This window comes from Elephas maximus, chromosome 22, assembly GCF_024166365.1.
Source record: "Elephas maximus indicus isolate mEleMax1 chromosome 22, mEleMax1 primary haplotype, whole genome shotgun sequence".
NCBI classification, from domain to species: domain Eukaryota; kingdom Metazoa; phylum Chordata; class Mammalia; order Proboscidea; family Elephantidae; genus Elephas; species Elephas maximus.
This window is the reverse complement of record NC_064840.1, coordinates 33345110-33364605: the sequence shown is the minus strand read 5'-3', so window position 1 is coordinate 33364605 and position 19496 is coordinate 33345110. Positions and strand designations below refer to the sequence as shown.

The 19496-nt window shown below is 45.0% G+C and overlaps 1 protein-coding gene across 4 annotated transcripts in view; it reads right to left on the bottom strand.

Moving 5' to 3' along the window:
• The window catches only part of TANGO2 (transport and golgi organization 2 homolog), a 63796-nt gene that overhangs the window by 20478 nt on the left and 23822 nt on the right, over positions 1 to 19496 (bottom strand). For all 4 annotated transcript variants that reach the window (XM_049865913.1, XM_049865911.1, XM_049865912.1 and 1 more), the window contains exon 3: positions 11079 to 11167. In XM_049865913.1, coding sequence (XP_049721870.1) covers positions 11079 to 11167 — 89 coding nt within the window. The remainder of the gene's footprint in view (positions 1 to 11078; positions 11168 to 19496) is intronic.

Sequence of the window (19496 nt, the reverse complement as noted above, 5' to 3'; positions counted from 1 at the left end):
AAAATTCATAGTGACCCTATATATCCCTTATGAATACAGATACAAAATCCTAAACAAAATACTAGCAGGCTGAATCCAATAGCATATTAAAAGGATTATACACCATGACCAAGTGAGATTTATCCCAGGTTTCTTAGTTACCCAGTGCTGCTATAACAGAAATACCACAAGTGGATGACCTTAACAAAGAGAAATTTATTCTCTCACAGTCTAGGAAGCTAGAAGTCCAAATTCAGGGTGCCAGCTCCAGGGGAAGGCTTTCTTTCTCTGTCAGTTCTGGAAGAAGGTCCTTGTCATCAATCTTCCCTTGGTCTAGGAGATTGTCTGAGCAGGAACCTCAGGTCCAAAGGATGTACTCTTCTCCCAGTGCTACTTTCTTGGTGGTACGAGGTCCCCCTGACTCTGTGCTCGTTTCTTTTATATCTCAAAAGAGATTAATTTAATATACAACCTAATCTTGTAGATTGAGTCTTGCCTCATTAACATAACTGCTGCTAATCCTGCCTCATTAACATCATAGATATAGAATTTACAACACATGGGAAAATCATATCAGATGACGAAATGGTGGACAATCACACAATACTGGGAATCATGGCCTAGCCAAATTGATACACATATTTTTGGGGGACACAATTCAATCTGTGACACCAAGATTGCAAGGGTGGTTCAATATTAAGAAAATCAATCAATGTAAAACATCACATTAATAGAATAAAGGGGGAAAAAAAGCCTATATGATCATCTCAACTGATGTAGAAAAGGTGTTTGACAAAATGAAACATCCTTTCACAATGAAAATACTCAGCAAACTAGGACTAGAAGGGAAATTCCTCAATAAAGAGCTTTTATGAAAAGCCCACAGCAATCATACTCAATGATGAAAGACTGAAAGCTTTCTCTCCAACATCAGAAGCAAGACAAGGATGCCCACTTTCACTACTGTTATTCAACAATGTGTACTGGAAGTTCTAGTCAGAGCAATTAGGCAAGAAAAAGAAATAAAAGGCATCCAAAGTAGAAAGAAAGAAGAAAATTTTATTTGCAGATGACACGATCCTATATACAGAAAACACCAAAGAATCCACAAAAATAAAAACAAAAAAAAAAGCTTCTAGAGCTAATACAAAAAAAAAAAAAATTCAGGGTATAAAATCAACATACAAAAATCAGTTGTGTTTCTATACACCAGTAATAAACAATCCAAAGGGGAAATTAATAAAATAATTCCATTTACAATAGCATCAAAAAGAATAAAATACCTAGGAATAAATTTAATTAAGGAGATGAAAGACTTGTACACTGAAAACTACAAAATACTGCTGAAGGAAATTAAAGAACCTAAATAAATGGAAAGACATCTGTGTTCATGGACTGGAAGACTTAATATTGTTAGGGTGCCAATATTACCTGTCATGAATTGAACTGTGTCTCCCAAAAATATCTGTCAGCTTGGCTAAGTCATGATTCCCAGTATTGTGTGAATGTCCACCATTTTGTCATCTGATGTGTTTTTCCTACGTGTTGTAAATACCACCTCTACAATGTTAATGAAGCAGGATTATCGGCAGTTATGTTAATGAGACAGGAATCAATCTACAAGATTAGATTGTGTCTTAAATCAATCTCTATTGAGATACAGAAGAGAGAAGTGAGCAGAGGGACATGGGGACCTCATACCACCAAGAAACAAGAGCCAGGAGAATAGCGCACCCTTTGGACCCGGCGTCCCTGCCCTGAGAAGCTCCTCGACCAGCGAAGATCGATGACAAGGACCTTCCCCCAGAGCCAACAGAGAAAGAAAGGCTTCCCCTGAAGCTGGCGCCCTGAATTTGGACTTCAAGCCTCCTAGACTGTGAGAGAATACATTGCTCTTTGTTAAAGCCATCCACTTGCGGTATTTCTGTTATACTAGCACTAGATGACTAAGACGCTACCTGAAATCATCTACTGATTCAATATAATCCCTATCAAAATTCAAACAGCCTTTTTTGAGGAAATAGAAAAGCTGATCCTCACATTCATATGGAATTCCAAGGAATCCCAAATAGTCAAAACAATCTAGAAAAAAAAGAACAAAATTCAATGACTCAAAACTTAATACAAAGTTACAGTAGCCAAAACAGTGTGGTACTGGCATAAAAACAGACATATAGCCCAATGAAATAGAATTGAGAGTCTGGACATAAACCCATACATCTATGACCACTTGATTTTTGATAGAAGTGCCAAGACTATTCAATGGGGGAAAGAATAGTCCCTTTAACAAATGGTGGTGGGACAACTGGAAATTCACATGCAAAAGAATAAAGCTGGACCCCTGCCTTGTAGTACAAAAACAAATAAAAAGTGGATCGACAACCTAAATATAACAGCTAAAAATGTAAAATTCTTAGGAAATAACATAGGGGTAAATTTTCATGACCTTAGATTTGGCAATAGATTTAGATATGACACCAAAAGTAGGAGAAACAAAAGAAAATAAATTGGACTTCACTGAAATTAAAAACTTTCATACATCAAAGGGCATCATCAAGAAAGTGAAAAGACAACCTATAGAAAGTGAGAAAATATTTGCAAATCATATATCTGATAAGGGTCTAGAATCCAGAATACACAAAGAATTTTTAGATCTCTGTAATAAAAAGACAAATAACCCAATTAAAAATGGGCAAAGTACTTGAATAGTCATTTCTCTAAAGATCTACAAACAGCTGACAAGCACGTGGAAAGATGTTCATATCATCAGTCATTAGGGAAATGCAAATCAAAACCTCAATGAGGTACCACTTTATACCCACTCCCACCCCACTGCCACTGAGTAGATTCCAACTCACAGCGACCCCATAGGACAGAGTAGAATCGCCCCAAAGGGTTTCCAAGGCTGTAAATCTTTACAGAAGCAGACTGCCACATCTTTCTCCCGCAGAGTGGCTGGTTGGTTCGAACTGCCAACCTTTTGGTTAGCAGCCGAGCACTTTAACCACTGTGCCACCAAGGCTCCTTTCACATCCACTAGTGTGGCTATAATAAAAAAAACATGGAAAATATTAATTGTTGGTGAGGATGTGGAGAAACTGGGACCCTCACACATTGCAAGCAGGTATGCAAAATGGTTCAGCAGCTATGGAAAACAGTTTGGTGGTTTCTCAAAAAGTTAAACATAGAATTACCATTCGATCCTGAAATTCACTCCTACGTATTTACCCTGAAGAGTTAAAAAAACAGGGACTCAAACAAGTACATGTCCACAAATGTTCATAGCAGCACTATCCACAATAGCCAAAAGCTGGAAATAGCCCAAACGTCCATCAACAGATGAATGGATAAACAAATCGGGGTGTGTATATACCATGGAATATTATGCAGCTATAAAAAGAATGAAGTACTGATACATACTGCAATGTGGATGACCAGACATAAAAGGTCACATTGGTATGATCCCATTTATATGAAATATCCAGAAGAGATAAATTCATGGACAGAATGCAGATTGGTGGTTGCCAAGGACTGGGGAGAAACTGCTTAATCCTGTTACCATTGGTATAATGGTAAACCAGTCACTTTTTATGCCTCTGGACCTCATAGGTAGTATGTTATTCCAGTTCTAATGCATTTAGTGTCAAAGTGGGTCCCTTTTGAAATATGCAAAGCTCAGTAGACTGGAGGTGGAGCCTCACTGTTAGGTTAAGTGCAGGCTGAGCATTCTATTAGGGGGTACTTCCTGGATGTGTTAGTTTTGTAAACTTTTGCCCTTTTTTCCCTTTATTTCTATGAGATAAGGCTTGCAGGCATAATTATGGCTTTCCTGTGTGATAGATGGAAACACTAATGGCATAGTGGTTAAGTGTTACTGCCGCTAACCAAAAGGTGGGCAGTTCAAATCCACCAGGTGCTCCTTGGAAACTCGTGGGGCAGTTCTACTCTGTCCTACAGGGTTACTGTGAATTGGAATCGACTCGACGGCAACAGGTTTGGTTTGATGTGATAGTTAGGGGGCCCTGATGGGTTTTGGTTTTTCTGTTGGTTCCCCATGCAACCTAATGGGAACGTGCCTGCAAAAAATTACATATCTAGTTCCCATTTATTTATTTATTTAAGTTCCCGTTGGTATACCATCACTCCACAGATTGGTGGCACCAAAGTACCGCTAGGCTCATTGGTGGAATGTATTACCAGATCGTATTTCTCAAAATCCATATTACCAGCCAAAAATTTAAACACACTCAATTAGTAAACATGCACTCCAATACTGAAAACACACGTCATCACATGGTAACAAAAGGGTTAAAGTACCTACAGGGTTTTACTCTGGAGTGATGAAACAGTTTTGGAACTAGACAGAGGCGGTGGCTGCACAACATTGTAAATGTACCAAATGCCATTGAACTCACTTTAAAATAGTTAATTTTATGTTATGAGAATTTCACTTTAATAAACTACTTTTAAAAAATGAAACACATATTTATCTAAAACGAACAAAGCATCATTGAAGTATGGGACAACCTTAAGCAAACTAACAGATGTGTAATTGGAGTCTCTGAAAGAGAAGAGAGAGAGCAGGGGACAGAACAAATATTTGAAGAAATAATAGTCAAAATTTTTCCAAATTTGATGGTCTGTATTTTTAACAAGTTCCCAGCTGTATTAGTTTCCTAGGTCTGCTGTAACAAAGTACCATAAATTGGGTGGCTTATGTTGTTGTTGTTAGGTGCTGTTTAGTTGGTTTCCTACATACAACATGATAGTGACCCTACGTACAACAGAACAAAACACTGCCCGGTCCTACACCATCATCATGATCATTGCTCCTGAGAATCAGTGGCTTAGCAGAACAGAAATTTATCATCTCACAGTTCTGGACGTCAACAGTCCAAAATCAGGGTATCAGCCATGATTCTTTCTGAGGGCTCTGAGGGAAAACTTGTTCCATGCCTCCCTCCTAGCTTCTGGTGATGGCTGACAATCCTTGGTGTTTCTTGGTTTGTAGATCACTTCAATCTCTGCCTCCAACTTTAAATGGCCATCTTCGCTGTGTGTGTGTGTCTGTCTGTCTGTCTGTGTCTCTTCTCTTCCATAAGGACACCACTCATATTGGATTAGACCCATCCTACTCCAGTATGAACTCATATTAACTTAATTGTTAACATCTTCGAAGACCCCATTTCCAAACAAGATCACATTCACAGGTAGGAAGGGTTAGGACTTCAACATATCTTTGCAAAAGATACATTTCAATCCATATAATTTGGTGATGCCAGACAGAGTGACGTTGTGGACCTTGGCACCTTCTAGCCCCAACCTGGGTGCAGTGGATGTTGGGCCCATCGAGCATTGTGGTGAGACAAGGGTCTATGTCACTAGGCTGTTGTTAGCTGCTATTGAGTCAGCCCCGACTCGTGGTGACCCAATGCACAATGGAGTGAAATGCTGCCCAGTCCTGCATCAGCCCCATGATTGGTTGCGGATAGGACTGCTGTGATTCATAGGGTTTTCACTGGCTGATTTTTGGAAGAACATCGCCAGGCCTTTCTTCCTAGTCTGTCTTGGTCTGGAAGTTCTGCTGAAACCTGTTCAACATCATAGCAACATGCAAGACTCCACTGACAAGATAGATGATGGCTGCACGAGAATCAAACCAAGTCTCCTGTATGGAAGGTGAACCACCACTGCTACTAGACAGGAGCCCCATACCAATATGCCAGCTGGTCACCTCCAAACCACTACAAAGAATAACAATTCCATGCAGCTGGAGCTCCTCAGCTGGGATCAGTATGGATTGAGAGCAGGCCATGAGACTAAATGCCCAGGAAGGTGGTAGCCGAGCAGCCTCCAGGGCCTCATCTACAGAAATGAGGGTAACTGCCTCGCAGGGCACTTCGTGCCCACCTAGCTGCCTTGCAGGTCTCTTTCCCACTTCGCAAAGGCATCAGTCCCTCAGCCCGTGGCCAGCCCTACCCACCCACCCGCTTCAGCCTCACATACCTGCATGTCTTGCAGATGTGGCTCACACTGCCTGTCCTGTCCTCTCTCACTGCCCCTTTCTGTTCTGCCCTAGCCCAGGATGCCAGGAATGTCTCCTCAGACAATCTCCTGTGACATTGTGGACCTGCTCTCTTACCCTGTGAGTCCCACCTCCACTGTACCCTGGGCAATGGGCCTTCACCTCCTGACCAAGGTTCCTTGCCCCCTGCACTGACCACGCCCTGAGCTCAGAGCCAGAGAGGCCTGGGAGGCAGGAGAAGAGCAGGACACATGCAGCCTCCATGGACCCACAAGGCCACACCTGGCCCAGATGGACACTCTGGAGTGCCTCAACGGCTCTGCCAGTCTCCTGGGGCCTGCCTGGCACCTGGCACACAGTCACGGTCAGAGGGACCCTGTGGCCTGTCCATGCAGTCTACTCTGTGGGCTAGAACTGCTGCCTATCTCTGTGAGGCTGCCACCTTCAAGGGCGGGAGACACATATGTCACTTCCACTCTGCCCCCCATGAGAATGCCTCAGGCAACAGAGGCCCATGCAGGTGACAAGGCCACAGCACGCAGCTCCCCACCTGAACGTGCACCATCCAAGCCTTGCTCTCCAAACTCAGGCCCAGACATCTCTAGGAATGAGAGACACTTGTACGTAAACACAGATGAGTATGCAAACAAAAACACACACAATGACGATGGTGGCTTTTCACAAAGTGACTGAGTACGGGCTGGCACCTCACAGAAAACTAACAATATGCTCTTCTTCCAGGTGAGAAGATAAATCAAAATAGACTAACTAATGGATAAAGAAAATGTGGTACATGCATACAATGGAATATTACTTAGCTGTAAAGAGAAATGAAGTCCTGATGCGTGCCACTGCATGGAGGAACCTTGAAAACATTATGCTGATCAAAGTCAGTCAGTCAGAAAAGGACAAATATTGTATGAGCTCACTTATATGAAATAAACGAACATACAGAAACCACCCACCATATATCTGTCAGTTTGCCCTACTGTGGTGGCTTGCACGTTGCTGTGATGCTGGAAGCTGAGCCACTGGTATCTTAAATATCTGAGATACCAGTGGGGTCATCCATGGTGAGCAGGTTTCAGTAGAGCTTTCAGACTAAGCCAGGCTAGGAAGAAGGAACTGGCGGTCTACTTCTGAAAAAACTGGCCAGTGAACACCTTATGAATAGCAGCAGAACTTTGACATACTGCCAAAAAATGAGCCCATCAGGTTGGAAGACACTCTCTGGGGAAAAGTTGTCTCCTCAAAGGAGTGTCAACTTTAATGCCATGGATGGAATAAAGCTTTTGGAACTTCGTTTGCTGATGTGGCACAACTCAAAAAGAGAAGAAATAGCTTCAAACAGCCATTAATAATCGGAATGTGGAATGCATGAAGTACAAATCTAGGAAAATTGGAAGTCATCAAAAATGAAATGGAATGCATGAAGATAGACACCCTAGACATTAGTGAGCTGAAATGGACAGGTATTGGCCATTTTGAATTGGACAATCAGATGGTCTACTATGCCGGGAATGACAAAATGAAGAGGAATGGTGTCGCATTCATCATCAAAAAGAACATTTCGAGATCTATCCTGAAGTACAACACTATCAGTGATAGGATAATATCCATATGTCTACAAGGAAGACCAGTTAATATGACTATTTTTCAAATTTAAGCACCAACCATTAAGGCCAAAGACGAGGAAATTCAAGATTTTTACCAACTTTTGCAGTCCGAAATTGATCAAACATGCAATCAAGAGGCATTGATAATTACTGGTGATTGAAATTTGAAAGCTGGAAACAAAGATGACTTATCCGTAATGGTAAAATATGGCCTTGATGATAGAAATGACACCAGAAATTGAGTGATAGAATTTTGCAAGACCAACGCCTTACTCATCGCAAATGCTTTTTTCAACAATATAAATAGCAACTATACATATGGACCTTGCCAGATGGGATACACAGGGATCAAATTGACTATTCTTGTGGAAAGAGACAATGGAAAAGCTCAACATCATCAGTCAGAACAAGGCCAGGGGCTGACTGCAGAAGAGATGATCAATTGCTTGTATGTAAGTTCAAGCTGAAGCTGAAGAAAATAAAACAAGTCTGCAAGAGCCAAAATACAACCTTAAATATATCCCACCTGAATCTGGAGACGATCTCAGGAAAAGATTTGGTGCGTTGAACACTAATGTCCAAAGACCAGACAAGTTGTGGGTTGACATCAAGGATATCATACATGAAAGCAAGAGATCATTAAAAAGACAGGAAAGAAAAGAACAAAATGGATATGAGAAGAGACTCTGAAACTTGCTCTTGAAAGTAGAGTAGCTAAAGCAAATGGAAGAAATAATGAAGTCAAAGAGGTGAACAGAAGATTTCAAAGGATGGCTTGAGAAGACAAAGTAAAGCATTATAATGAAATGTGCAAAGATCTGGAGTTAGAAAACCAAAAGGGAAGAACATGCTCGGCATTTCTCAAGCTGAAAGAACTGAAGAAAAAATTCAAGTCTCGAGTTGCAATATTGAAAGATTCTATGGGCAAAATATTAAATGACACAGGAAGCATCAAAAGAAGTTGGAGGGAATACACAGAATCACTATACCATAAAGAATTTGTCAATGTTCAACTGCTTCAGGAGGTAGCATATGATTAAGAACCAATGGTACTGAAGGAGAAGTCCAAGCTGCACTGAAGGCATTGGCAAAAAACAAGGCTCCATGAAGTGATGGAATAACCAATTGAGATGTTTCAACAAATGGATACGGCACTGGAGGTGTTCACTTGGCTATGCCAAAAAATCTGGAAGACAGCTAGCTGGCAAACTAACTGGAAGACATCCATATTTGTGCCCATTCCAAAGAAAGACGATCCAACAGAATGCAGAAGTTATCAAACAATATCATTAATATTACCCAACCCAGAACCCATACACACAAGTAAAATTTTACTGAAGATAAATCAAAAACGGTTGCAGCAGTACATTGACAGGGAACTGCCAGAAATTCAAGCTGGATTCGGAAGAGGATATGGAGCCCGGGATATTATTGCTGATGTCAGATGGATCTTGGCTGAAAGCAGGATACTGGAAAGATGTTTACTTGTGTTTTATTGACTATGCAAAGGCATTCGACTGTGTAGAACATAAAAAATTATGGATAACACTGAACAGAATGGAAATCCAGAACACTTGATTGTGCTCATGAGGAACTTGTACATAGACTAAGTGGCAGTCGTTCGAACACAACAAGGGGATACTGTGTGGTTTAGAATCAGAAAAGGTGTGAGTCAGGGTTGTATCCTTTCACCATACTTATTCAATCTGTATGCTAACCAAATAATCCGAAAAGCTGGACTATATGAAGAACATGGCTTCAGGATTGGTGGAAGTCTCATTAACAACCTGTGATATGCAGGTGACACAACCTTGCTTGCTGAAAGTGAAGAGGACTTGAAGCACTTACTGATGAAGATCAAAGACTACAGCCTTCGGTATGGATTATACCTCAACATAAAGAAACCAAAAATTTTCACAACTGGATCAATAAGCAACATCACGATAAATGGAGAAAATGTTGAAGTTGTCAAAGATTTCATTTTACTTGGATCCACAATCAATGCCCATGTAAGCATCAGTCGAGAAATCAAATGGCATATTGCATTGGGCAAATCTGCTGCAAGAGACTTCTTTAAAGTGTTGAAAAGCAAAGACGTCACTTTGAGGACTAAGATGCGCCTGACCCAAGCCATGGTATTTGCAATCCCAGCATATGTATACAAAAGCTGGACAATGAATAAGGAAGACCAGAGAAGAATTGATGTCTTTGAAGTATGGTGTTGGCAAAGAATATTGAATATACTCCGGACTACCAGAAGAACAAACAAATTTGTTTTGGAAGGAGTACAGCCAGACTGCTTTGGAAGCAAGGATGGCGAGACTTTGTCTCATGTATTTTGGACATGTTATCAGGAGGGACCAGTCCCTGGAGAAGGACATCACACTTGGTAAGATAGAGGGTCAGTGAAAAAGAGGAAGGCCCTCAACAAGATGAACTAACAGTGGTTGCAATGGGCTCAAACATAGCAACAATTGTGAGGATGGCGCAGGACCAGGCAGTGTTTCATGCTGTTGTACAGAGTCGCCATGATTCAGAACTGACTCAATGGCACCTAATAAAGCAAAAAATATAGAAACCACAGACTATTAATGGTTACCAGATGTGGGAGGGAGAGGAAAGGGTGAGTTTTTGTTTAGGGAGCACTGAGTTTATGTTAACGGCGGTGGAATGTTTTGGATGAGGATAGCAAGAATAGTGGCACAACATGAAAAATGTAATCACTGTCATTGAGTTGTAAATGTGGAAGCTGTGTTGGCAGATGTGTGGGTATGTATGTTTTCACCACAAAAAAAAAAAAAAAGAGAGAGAGAAAAATAGGAAACCAAAATGATCCAGTTTAAAATTATGGATAGCAAAAGGAGCCCTGGTGGTGCAGTGGTTAAACACTCGGCTGCTAACTGAAAGGTCAGTGGTTTGAACCCACCAGCTGCTCTGCAGGAGAAAGATGTGGTAGTCTGCTTCCATAAAGATTTACAGCCTTGGAAACCCTACGGGGCAGTTCTACTCTGTCCCATAGGGTCACTGTGAGACGGACATCAACTCGATGGCAATGGGTTTGGTTTGGTTTTTTGGTTTGATAGCAATTTTAAGAGGAAATAAAACTATTAACCGTAAAAAAAAATCAAGTGATCCTTTCACATGACGAGTCCCCTATGTGCAGGTCAACCGCTTCTTCTGGAGACCCACGGAAGGCCTCCAGAGACAGAGCTGACCTGGAAAACCCTGTGGACTGTGCTTGGCGGACAATTTGGGGAGTGCCCAATGTGGGTGCTGACTCCCCAGTGCTCACCCCAGACCCATGAGAGTGGTAGCTCGTCTGTCGCCATACATTCTGCATTTCCTCTTGAGAGTGACAAAACAGATTGGTCAGCCATCCCATGGTTTTCATGCCAGGCCAGGTGCTGACTGTGCCGTGCAACATGGCCCTGGTACCTGTGAGGAGTGATGCAACTTACCGCTGAGGATCTCATTGTTGTCCCCCCAAAAGTTGGCTAATTTGGTCGGCCTGTGGTAGAATTCATCTCTGTTGGCTGCTAGAATGAGCCTGGAAGAAGAAAGCAGGAATTAAGATCTCAGATGAAAATAGAAACAGAAAAACCTCATTTTCTCTTGACTATTAAAGCAGGTGCACGCAGTTAAGTGCTTGAACACTAGCAAAAGTTGGCGATTCAAACCCACCCAGAGCCACCTCTCAAGACAGGCCTGGTGATCTGCTTCTGAAAGGTCATGGCCTTGAAAACCCTATGGAGCAGTTCTACTCTGCACACACACGGTCAACATGAGTCAGAATCAACTTGATGGCAACTAACAACAACAAGAGCAGTAAAGTACCAGCCGCACCCCCACTTACACAGGACAAAGGGCTGCAACGCCTCCAGCGGGGCTGTTTCCCACCTGTCAAGGGACTGAGCCCTTCTGCCTCCCCCTTGTGCTGAGGAGACAGGCACATGATGCATTTCCATGCTCCTTTGGCCCGGGTGACTGGGGCTCCACCATGCCGCCCAACATCAGCCATGAGGTGGCTCACCTCAGCCCTGCACATGTCCCTCATCCGCCCAGAACAGCGGTCACCAAGCATACCCTGGGGCCAACAGGGATGCTCCTCCTTCCCATTTGTCTCACCTCCTGAGCACATCCAGGGCGAGCCTATGCGCTCCCTGAGAAGCCAGCACACCCATCTAAGCCGCTGCCAAGAATGCATAACACATGCCAACATGTACCGGGCCTTGTCAGGGAGGCTGCACCTTCTTCAATTTCTCTTTTTTTGGTGGGGTAGAGGCTTCTTTGTGTTTTACTGGTTTTTTGCAGTATGAACGAAACATGCATTTCCATTTAATTAGAAAAGATATTACCAATATTTTAAGAGCCTTGATTTTGAAGTGTCTCTGGGTGGCGTAAGCAGTTTGCACTTGGCTGCTAACCTAAAGGTTGGCAGTTTGAACCTCCTCAGCAGCTCTGCAGAAGAAAGGCCTGGCGATCTGCTCCCATAAAGATTACAGCCAAGAAAACCCTACAGAGTAGCTCTAGTCTGTAATACATGGGGTCATCATGAGTCAGAATCGACTCAACAGGAACAGGTTTGTTTTTTTGTTTTGTTTTGGATGTGAGAAAACTGGGTTTCAATCCAAGCTTTGCCATTTTAAAAGACAAACAAGTCAGGCAGTCGTGCATGACTGCCATCAACTCTGTGGGGCCCAACTTCAGCCAACGGGGTCTTAGATAACACTTTGTGAAAGACTGTCCAAGTCCTGGGCCACAGAGAGATACAAAGGGGTGCTTTCTCAACGCTCACGACGTGAACGGCAGCCAGGGAGAGAAGACCACTGCGCTGACATTGCGAGTCTGAAACAGAAAACCCGTGTAGGTCCCTGGGGAGGGCCTAAAAAGGGTTTTAAAATAACTTTTGCACTGATTACGTTGATTTTGTGAAGTAACATTGGCTCACTGTAAAATGAGAAATGCTAGAGACGCTCATTAAGATCAAAAGCGGAACAAGCGCCCGCCGGCACTGCCACTCGAGACTACGGAGGTGAGTTAGCCCGTGTGCGCACACACTTCTGTGAGCAGGCACACTCCCACCTGGCCCCACCAGGCCCTGGCTGCAGCCAGCCCTCTGTCCTATCCATACAGCTTGTGAAAGGGCTGTGCCAGGTCTGTGGAAGTGTCACCTGGGAGGCGGGGGGTTGCTATTCCTCTGATAGGAGACACAAGCCATTCACAGAACAACCCTTCCCAGACGGCACTGCCCAATTCCGGCCAGGATGCCAGCCTGTGTTGTGGCAGACCCCGAGTGGAGGTGAATGGCCTGAGGGAGAGGCTGGCTGGGCCCTGTTCACTCCTCCTGCCACGTCTGCTCTGTCCTTCTGGGTGGAGGCACCCACCCTGCAACAGGAATGAAGGAGCTGAGGGGTCCTCTCCCCATGCCCTCCGTTAGCGAGTACCACAGGCCACACACCTGCTCCCAGAGCCTGCATAGGCCAATTGTGGTGGGAGACACCCAATCCACCATGGTTTCCACATGGTCAAGAGGGAGAACCACCATGGCACTGAGTGGAAGGAGACTTTGAGGCTGTGTTGGCGACAGGCCAAGTGGGCACGGGGAAGTGGTGCAAGGCCGTGGCTGGGCCAAGATTAATGTGGTCCCGTGCAGATGTTCCCTTTCAGATGGCGAACACTCCTCCTCTATTGACACATTCCCCCAACACAGATGGTGAGTGCAGAGCTGGAGAAGGCCAGGGAGGTAGCTACAGCTATCCCTGCTGCCCCCGACCTGCCAGGGGAGGATTCGGAGGGCTGCAGCCTGCGGCAAACCTGTGCTCTTGGCTTCTGGTTCCGATTCTTTTTTTTTTTTTTTTTTTGGTGAAAATCTACACAGCAAAACACACCAATTCAACAATTTTGACACATACAATTCGGTAACATTAATTACATTCTTGAAGTTGTGTGACCATTCTCTCTATCCTATTCTACAACCATTAGGAGACACCCAGCGCCTGCTAAGCTTCCCATCTATCTGGCTCTGATTCTTGTGTAAGGCTCTGGGGGGGAGGGGGGGGAATTAAGAAAAATAGAAATAGAAAAGCTGACTGAGCAGAACCTTTCATCCCAAGATATTCAATCGTCTATTTTTAAAACAAGGAGCAAGCACACGTGTTTGATTATGATTCAGGAACATTAATTGCTGAGTTGTTTTTATCCCAGGAGTTGCAAGTCAGCTGAATTGCTTGTGATTTGCCAGGGATTTCATTAAACACATAATTCAGAGATGTACAGCCGAGACAAGTGCCGACATCGATGCTCTAGGAGGAGGTGAGGAAGTAAGTCCCTTCAAAGCCAACAGTCCTTGGTGCCTCAATGTGAACAGAAGTCTGCCTGTGCCAGTGTTCAGGAAACAGGGATGGTGCCACCACAGAGAGGGGTCTGAGGGTGGCCAGTCACCATGTGGCTCTGCTTTGTTCTAATAACGGAAGCCACGAATTACCAATTCCCTGCTGGAGGGTAAATCGGTGTACCGAGGCTGGTTTGGTGGCACATTACAGATCACATGCCATGGCCTAGTGATTCCACCTCAGTGATCTCCCCCCAGGAAGCTGCCCATGAAGGGCAACAGGTCACTCAGCAGACAGTCCCACCAGGCTAAACAGGCATCCTGAAAAAGACGAGCGTGACAGTGTTACCGTGGCGGGGGGGTGCACTGGTGTTCTATTACTATGTAACAAACACCCAAATGTAGTGGCTTCCGTGGGCCAGGAGTCGGGGACAGTTTAGCTGGGTCCTCTACTCAGGGTCTCCCAAGGGTGAAATCAAGGTGTCGGCTGGGTAGGGGTCTCATCTGAGACTTGGTGTCGTCTTCCACGTGGTTGCTGGCAGAGTTCAGTTCCTTGTAGCAGTTCGACTGAGGTCCCCTTGTCGTGCTGGCTGTGGGCCAGAGTCCCTCTCAGGTCCTAGAGGCCGCCCTCAGGCCCTCTCACAGCACAGCAGCTTACTTCTTTATGGCTTGAGGTAGAATTGTCCTCACTCTTCAAATCTCCTCTTCAGGAAGGGCCCACCTGATTAGGTCAGGCCCACCCAGGGTAATCTCACCCCTATTAAGACATTTTATTTTATTAAATATAAAATACACAGCAAAGGATACATCACTTCAACAAATGCTACATGTACAATTCAGTGACACTGTTTATTGTGTAACAATAATCTCCCTTTTGATTAACTCAAAACCAACTGATTGCGGATCTTAATTACATCAAGAAAATCTCTTCGCCTTTGTCATACAATGTAACCAAGTCACAGAGGCCCAGACCACACATTAACAGTCCCGCCCACACAAAGGAGCAGATTAGGGAGGTATGTACAGCAGGGGTAGGAACCTTGGAGCCCTCTTGGAATTCTGTCTACCACCAGGGGTTATGGGAACTCACGTTTTACTTTGTACAATTTGGGGTATGACTTTTTTTTCAAAGAGCATGTATCACTTCTACAACCAGGGACAGTAACATCAAATGGAATTCCCTCAAAGGACAGCTTCCTCTACTGAGTGCAGCCAGGTCACTGGGACCCGGGCAAAGTTGCAGGGTGAGGCCCAGCCGGAGTGGTAACCTCCTAAGTCAGCATTTCCCACATCATGAACAATTTCGCTGGAGCACGGCAGACATCCTTATTGGAAGCAAAAACAAGAGTTGAAAGACTGTACTCACACCAGGCAACCGTGCCCAAGGATAGGTGTCCAATGTGCTGGACACTGACCGGCATGGAGGATGGACCTGAGGGAACTGTGCAGGGACCACAGCTCCCATTAGGAGCTGCCGGACACACCGAGGGAGACTGTCGCGGTGCCACCTCTAGGCTTCCCAGGCAGCCAGCATTGTCCCAGGAAGCAAGGCTCCCCCAAGGAGCCCACCCACAGGGCAATGCCAGAATGCAGCTGCCAGGTGGTGAGAATGGCACATAGACCATATGCTGGGAGCGGCCCAGCTACCCAGAGGACACCCAGGGAGGCCGGAGGTACCTAGTGGGGCAGGGCCCAGGGTGGTCCCCAAGAGGCAGTGGGATATAACACCTGACTACAGGTGAGGCGGGGAGGGAAGGCTTGCCACGTCTGGAGGTAGGGCAGCCCCCATAGGTACAGCGGGTGGCCCTGCTGAGGCTGTGCTCACGCTCCGCTCCTGGGGCAGATGCTGTCTGCCCACCATACCTCATGTCCACTGAGAGCCACTTAGGGGCAGGTGCCTCACACACAAACGGACCGCAAGACACACCTTCTGAAGCCACCTATGCATTTTCCTGGAGAAGAGACAAGAGGGCCCCTTCGAATCGGACCAAGTACGGAGAGGCAGCTCCTAATGTGTACAGTAGACCCTCACCCAGTCTTGGGAAGGGTGGGGAATTAACAGACACACACACAAGATTGGCCATCGAAAAGACAGAGCCACAAGCAACACTGCCATGGCCTAGAAATGATGACATTTCAGCCTCTCTTCTCAAGAGCAGAGGCCACGTGTCTACACCAGCATTTACACAAATGACAATGACAGCCATCAGTCCAGCTACAATGGTCTTCTTTAGAGCCATTTGGCCCATCAAGCAGCACAGGACCACAGAGACCAGCAACTCAGGAATGTGAATGAAAGCAGGGTCATCTTTTACTTAGAGGGTAGAATGCAGTCACATATTAAACGAGAGAGTGCTCTCGGTGCTGCGCCTGTGTGGTTGGTGCAGGAGGGGACCTGGTTTTTTCTTTTTTTAAAATAATTTTTATTGTGCTTTAAGTGAAAGTTCACAAATTAAGTCAGTCTCTCACACAAAAACCCATATACTCCTTGCTACACACTCCCAATTACTCTCCCCCTAATGAGACAGCCCACTCTCTCCCTCTACTCTGTCTTTTCATGTCCATTTCGCCACCTTCTAACCCCCTCCACCCTCTCATCTCCCCTCCAGGCAGGAGAAGCCAACATAGTCTCAAGTGTCCACCTGATCCAAGAAGCTCACTCCTCACCAGCATCCCTCTCCAACCCATTGTCCAGTCCAATCCATGTCTGAAGAGTTGGCTTTGGGAATGGCTCCTGTCCTGGCCCAACAGAAGGTCTGGGGGCCATGACCATCGGGGTCCTTCTAGTCTCAGACCATTAAGTCTGGTCTTATGAGAATTTGGGGTCTGCATCCCACTGCTCTCCTGCTCCCTTAGGGCTTCTCTGTTGTGTTCCCTGTCAGGGCAGTCATCGGCTGTAGCCGGGCACCATCTAGTTCTTCTGGTCTCAGGATGATGTAGTCGCTGGTTCATGTGGCTCTTTCTGTCTCCTGGACTCATAATTGCCTTGTGTCCTTGGTGTTCTTCATTCTCCTTTGATCCAGGTGGGTTGAGACCAATTGATGCATCTTAGATAGCTGCTTGCTAGCGTCTAAGACCCCAGACGCCACTCTTCAAAGTGCGATGCAGAATGTTTTCGTAATAGATTTTATTATGTCAGTTGACTTAGATGTCCCCTGACCTGGTTTTGAAGGTATATGGTGACAACCTGCCGTGAGGATACTCTGCCGCCCAACACAAGGACATGGGTGACACAGCATAGGCAGCCTATGGCACGCCATCCAGCAACACTCGCCTTCCTGACTACTCTTGGGTGAGGGGCAGACAAGGACTCAGTGGTGACGCGGCAGCAGTAGTAGAGGTTGGTGCTGCCCAGGCCAGAAGAGTGATAGAGGAAAGGAGGTGGCAGGAGGGGGCGTTCAGGCAGAGCCTGTTGGCAGTCTTGGGTGGCTAGAGCTTCTCCCCCTGATGCCATGACCCTGGTGTCAGCCCTGAACCCAGCTCTTCTTCCTAATCCAGGATTCCTAGTCTTTGGTGGGCCCTGGCTCCACCTACCCAGCTCTCTCACTAGCCTCGTTCTGGCCCACCCACTGGGGACCTGCTGTCTCTGCCCTCCATCTCCCGTCTGTGAATGGGGTGACTGGAGACCCTCAAAGGGGATCCAGCCTGACTTCGCCAGCCCTGCCCTCCTCACTCCCATGTCTTGGGGACTCTCCTGACTGCAGTTTCAGAAGGTTTTGCTGAGACTCTCGGCTCTCCTGTCCCTCCTCAATTGCCTTATCTGGCATGGCCTGAACAAATCAATTTATCAGCAGTAGTAAACAAGCAGGAAATTCTGCGTTTCACAAGGGTACTGTGGTGACAGCATGTAACATTCTGAAACTTAACGTGAACTGCCAAAAATAAAACTCCATGAAACAACACAATCATAGGGCCTGGGCAGACAGACCAGGCCTTTCCCCTCTAGGGGACTATAGGAGTACTGTGAGGGCCCAGTGGGCATGTGCAGAGGCCTGGTAAGGACTGGGTGAAATCGAGCCTCTACCAGTAGTGACAGGCTGGTCCAGAGCTCACTACGTGAGTGACCCCCAAGTAGCTCCCAGATCTAAGACGAAAAGTTAAAGGAAAACTACAACTCAAACAAGGCAGGATGGCATGGACTCAGGGCCTCCAGGACAGAATGGCAAGCAGCTGAGGTTCTGGTTAAGGGAGGCAGGTGAAGAAAGTCAGAGACCTGGCGAAGCCTCTGACTGGTCTAGGAACAAGGACAGCAGTGGGTGGTAAATGCCTCATACAGTTCAGTCACTGCCTCTTTGCATGTGTTTGTGCAGGCTCAATTTCTTCTCTCCTTCTTTTCTTCCTCTCATTTTTACTTCATATGCTGGTAGTTGGGTAACATTAAGGAGTGGAATATCAGCTGGGGCCATGGCTGAATCAGGATGTAATGAACACAGCGATAGACACGGTGACTGTCTCCTCATTTGAGAACTTCTTCACTTGTACAGATTCTACCTGTACTGACTCAGGTGGAAACAGTTGCTTTGCTGACGTATGAGAGTTCAAGTGTATGTAGAAGGCTGCATACGAAAGCTGAGTAGTCAAAGGGGTGAACTGTGCCAGGTGCTAATTTATTGCATCTCAGCTCCAAAATCACCTTTCATTGCCTGCTCTGTGAGAAAAAACCAGTTGCCATCGAGTCAACTCCGACTCCTGACGACACCATGTGTGTCAGAGTAGAACTGTGCTCCATACCGTTTTCTTTTTTTATCTATTTTTATATAAATTTACTATTTTAGAACATTGTTAGACTTACAGAAAAAATTGCAAAGGTGGTATGAGAATTCCCATATGCCCTCCGCCCACTCTCCTCTATTATTATCATATATTAGTATGGTACATTTGTCACAATTAATGAGCCAATATTGACACACTGACATTAACTGAAGTTCATAGTTTATTCAGATTTCCACAGTTTTTGTCTAATGTCCTTTTTCTGTCCCAGGACCCCATCCAGGGCACTACATTACATTCGGTTGTCATGCCTCTTTCGCTCTTCTTGGCTGCAACAGTTTCTCAGACTTTCCTTTTTTTGTTGGTTTTAGTAATAGATATATATCTTTAAGTTTTTTAAATTTTATTGTACTTGTGGGGAAAGTTTACAGTGCAAATTAGTTTCTCATGTTTTAATAATATTTTATTGTGTTTTCGGTGAAGATTTACACAGCAGTTCAGATTCCCATTCAACAATTTCTACACCAATTGTTCAGTGACATTATTTACATTCGTTACGATGCGTGAACATTCTCATTATTGCCGTTCTGGTTGTTCCGTTTCCATTAATCTATTTTTCCTGGCCCCTTACAGCTTCATCTTTGTTTTAAAGTAATTGTTGATTGTTTGGTCTCATATAGGTGACTTTTTAAAGGAGTGCAGTACTTATGGGTGTTATTTATTATTTTGTGAGCCCATCTGTTATTTAGCTACAAGGTGACCTCAGGGGTTAGCTTCGATTCAAGGTTTAAAGAGTATCTCTGGGTAATTGTTTTGGGGAGTCCTCCAGTCTCAA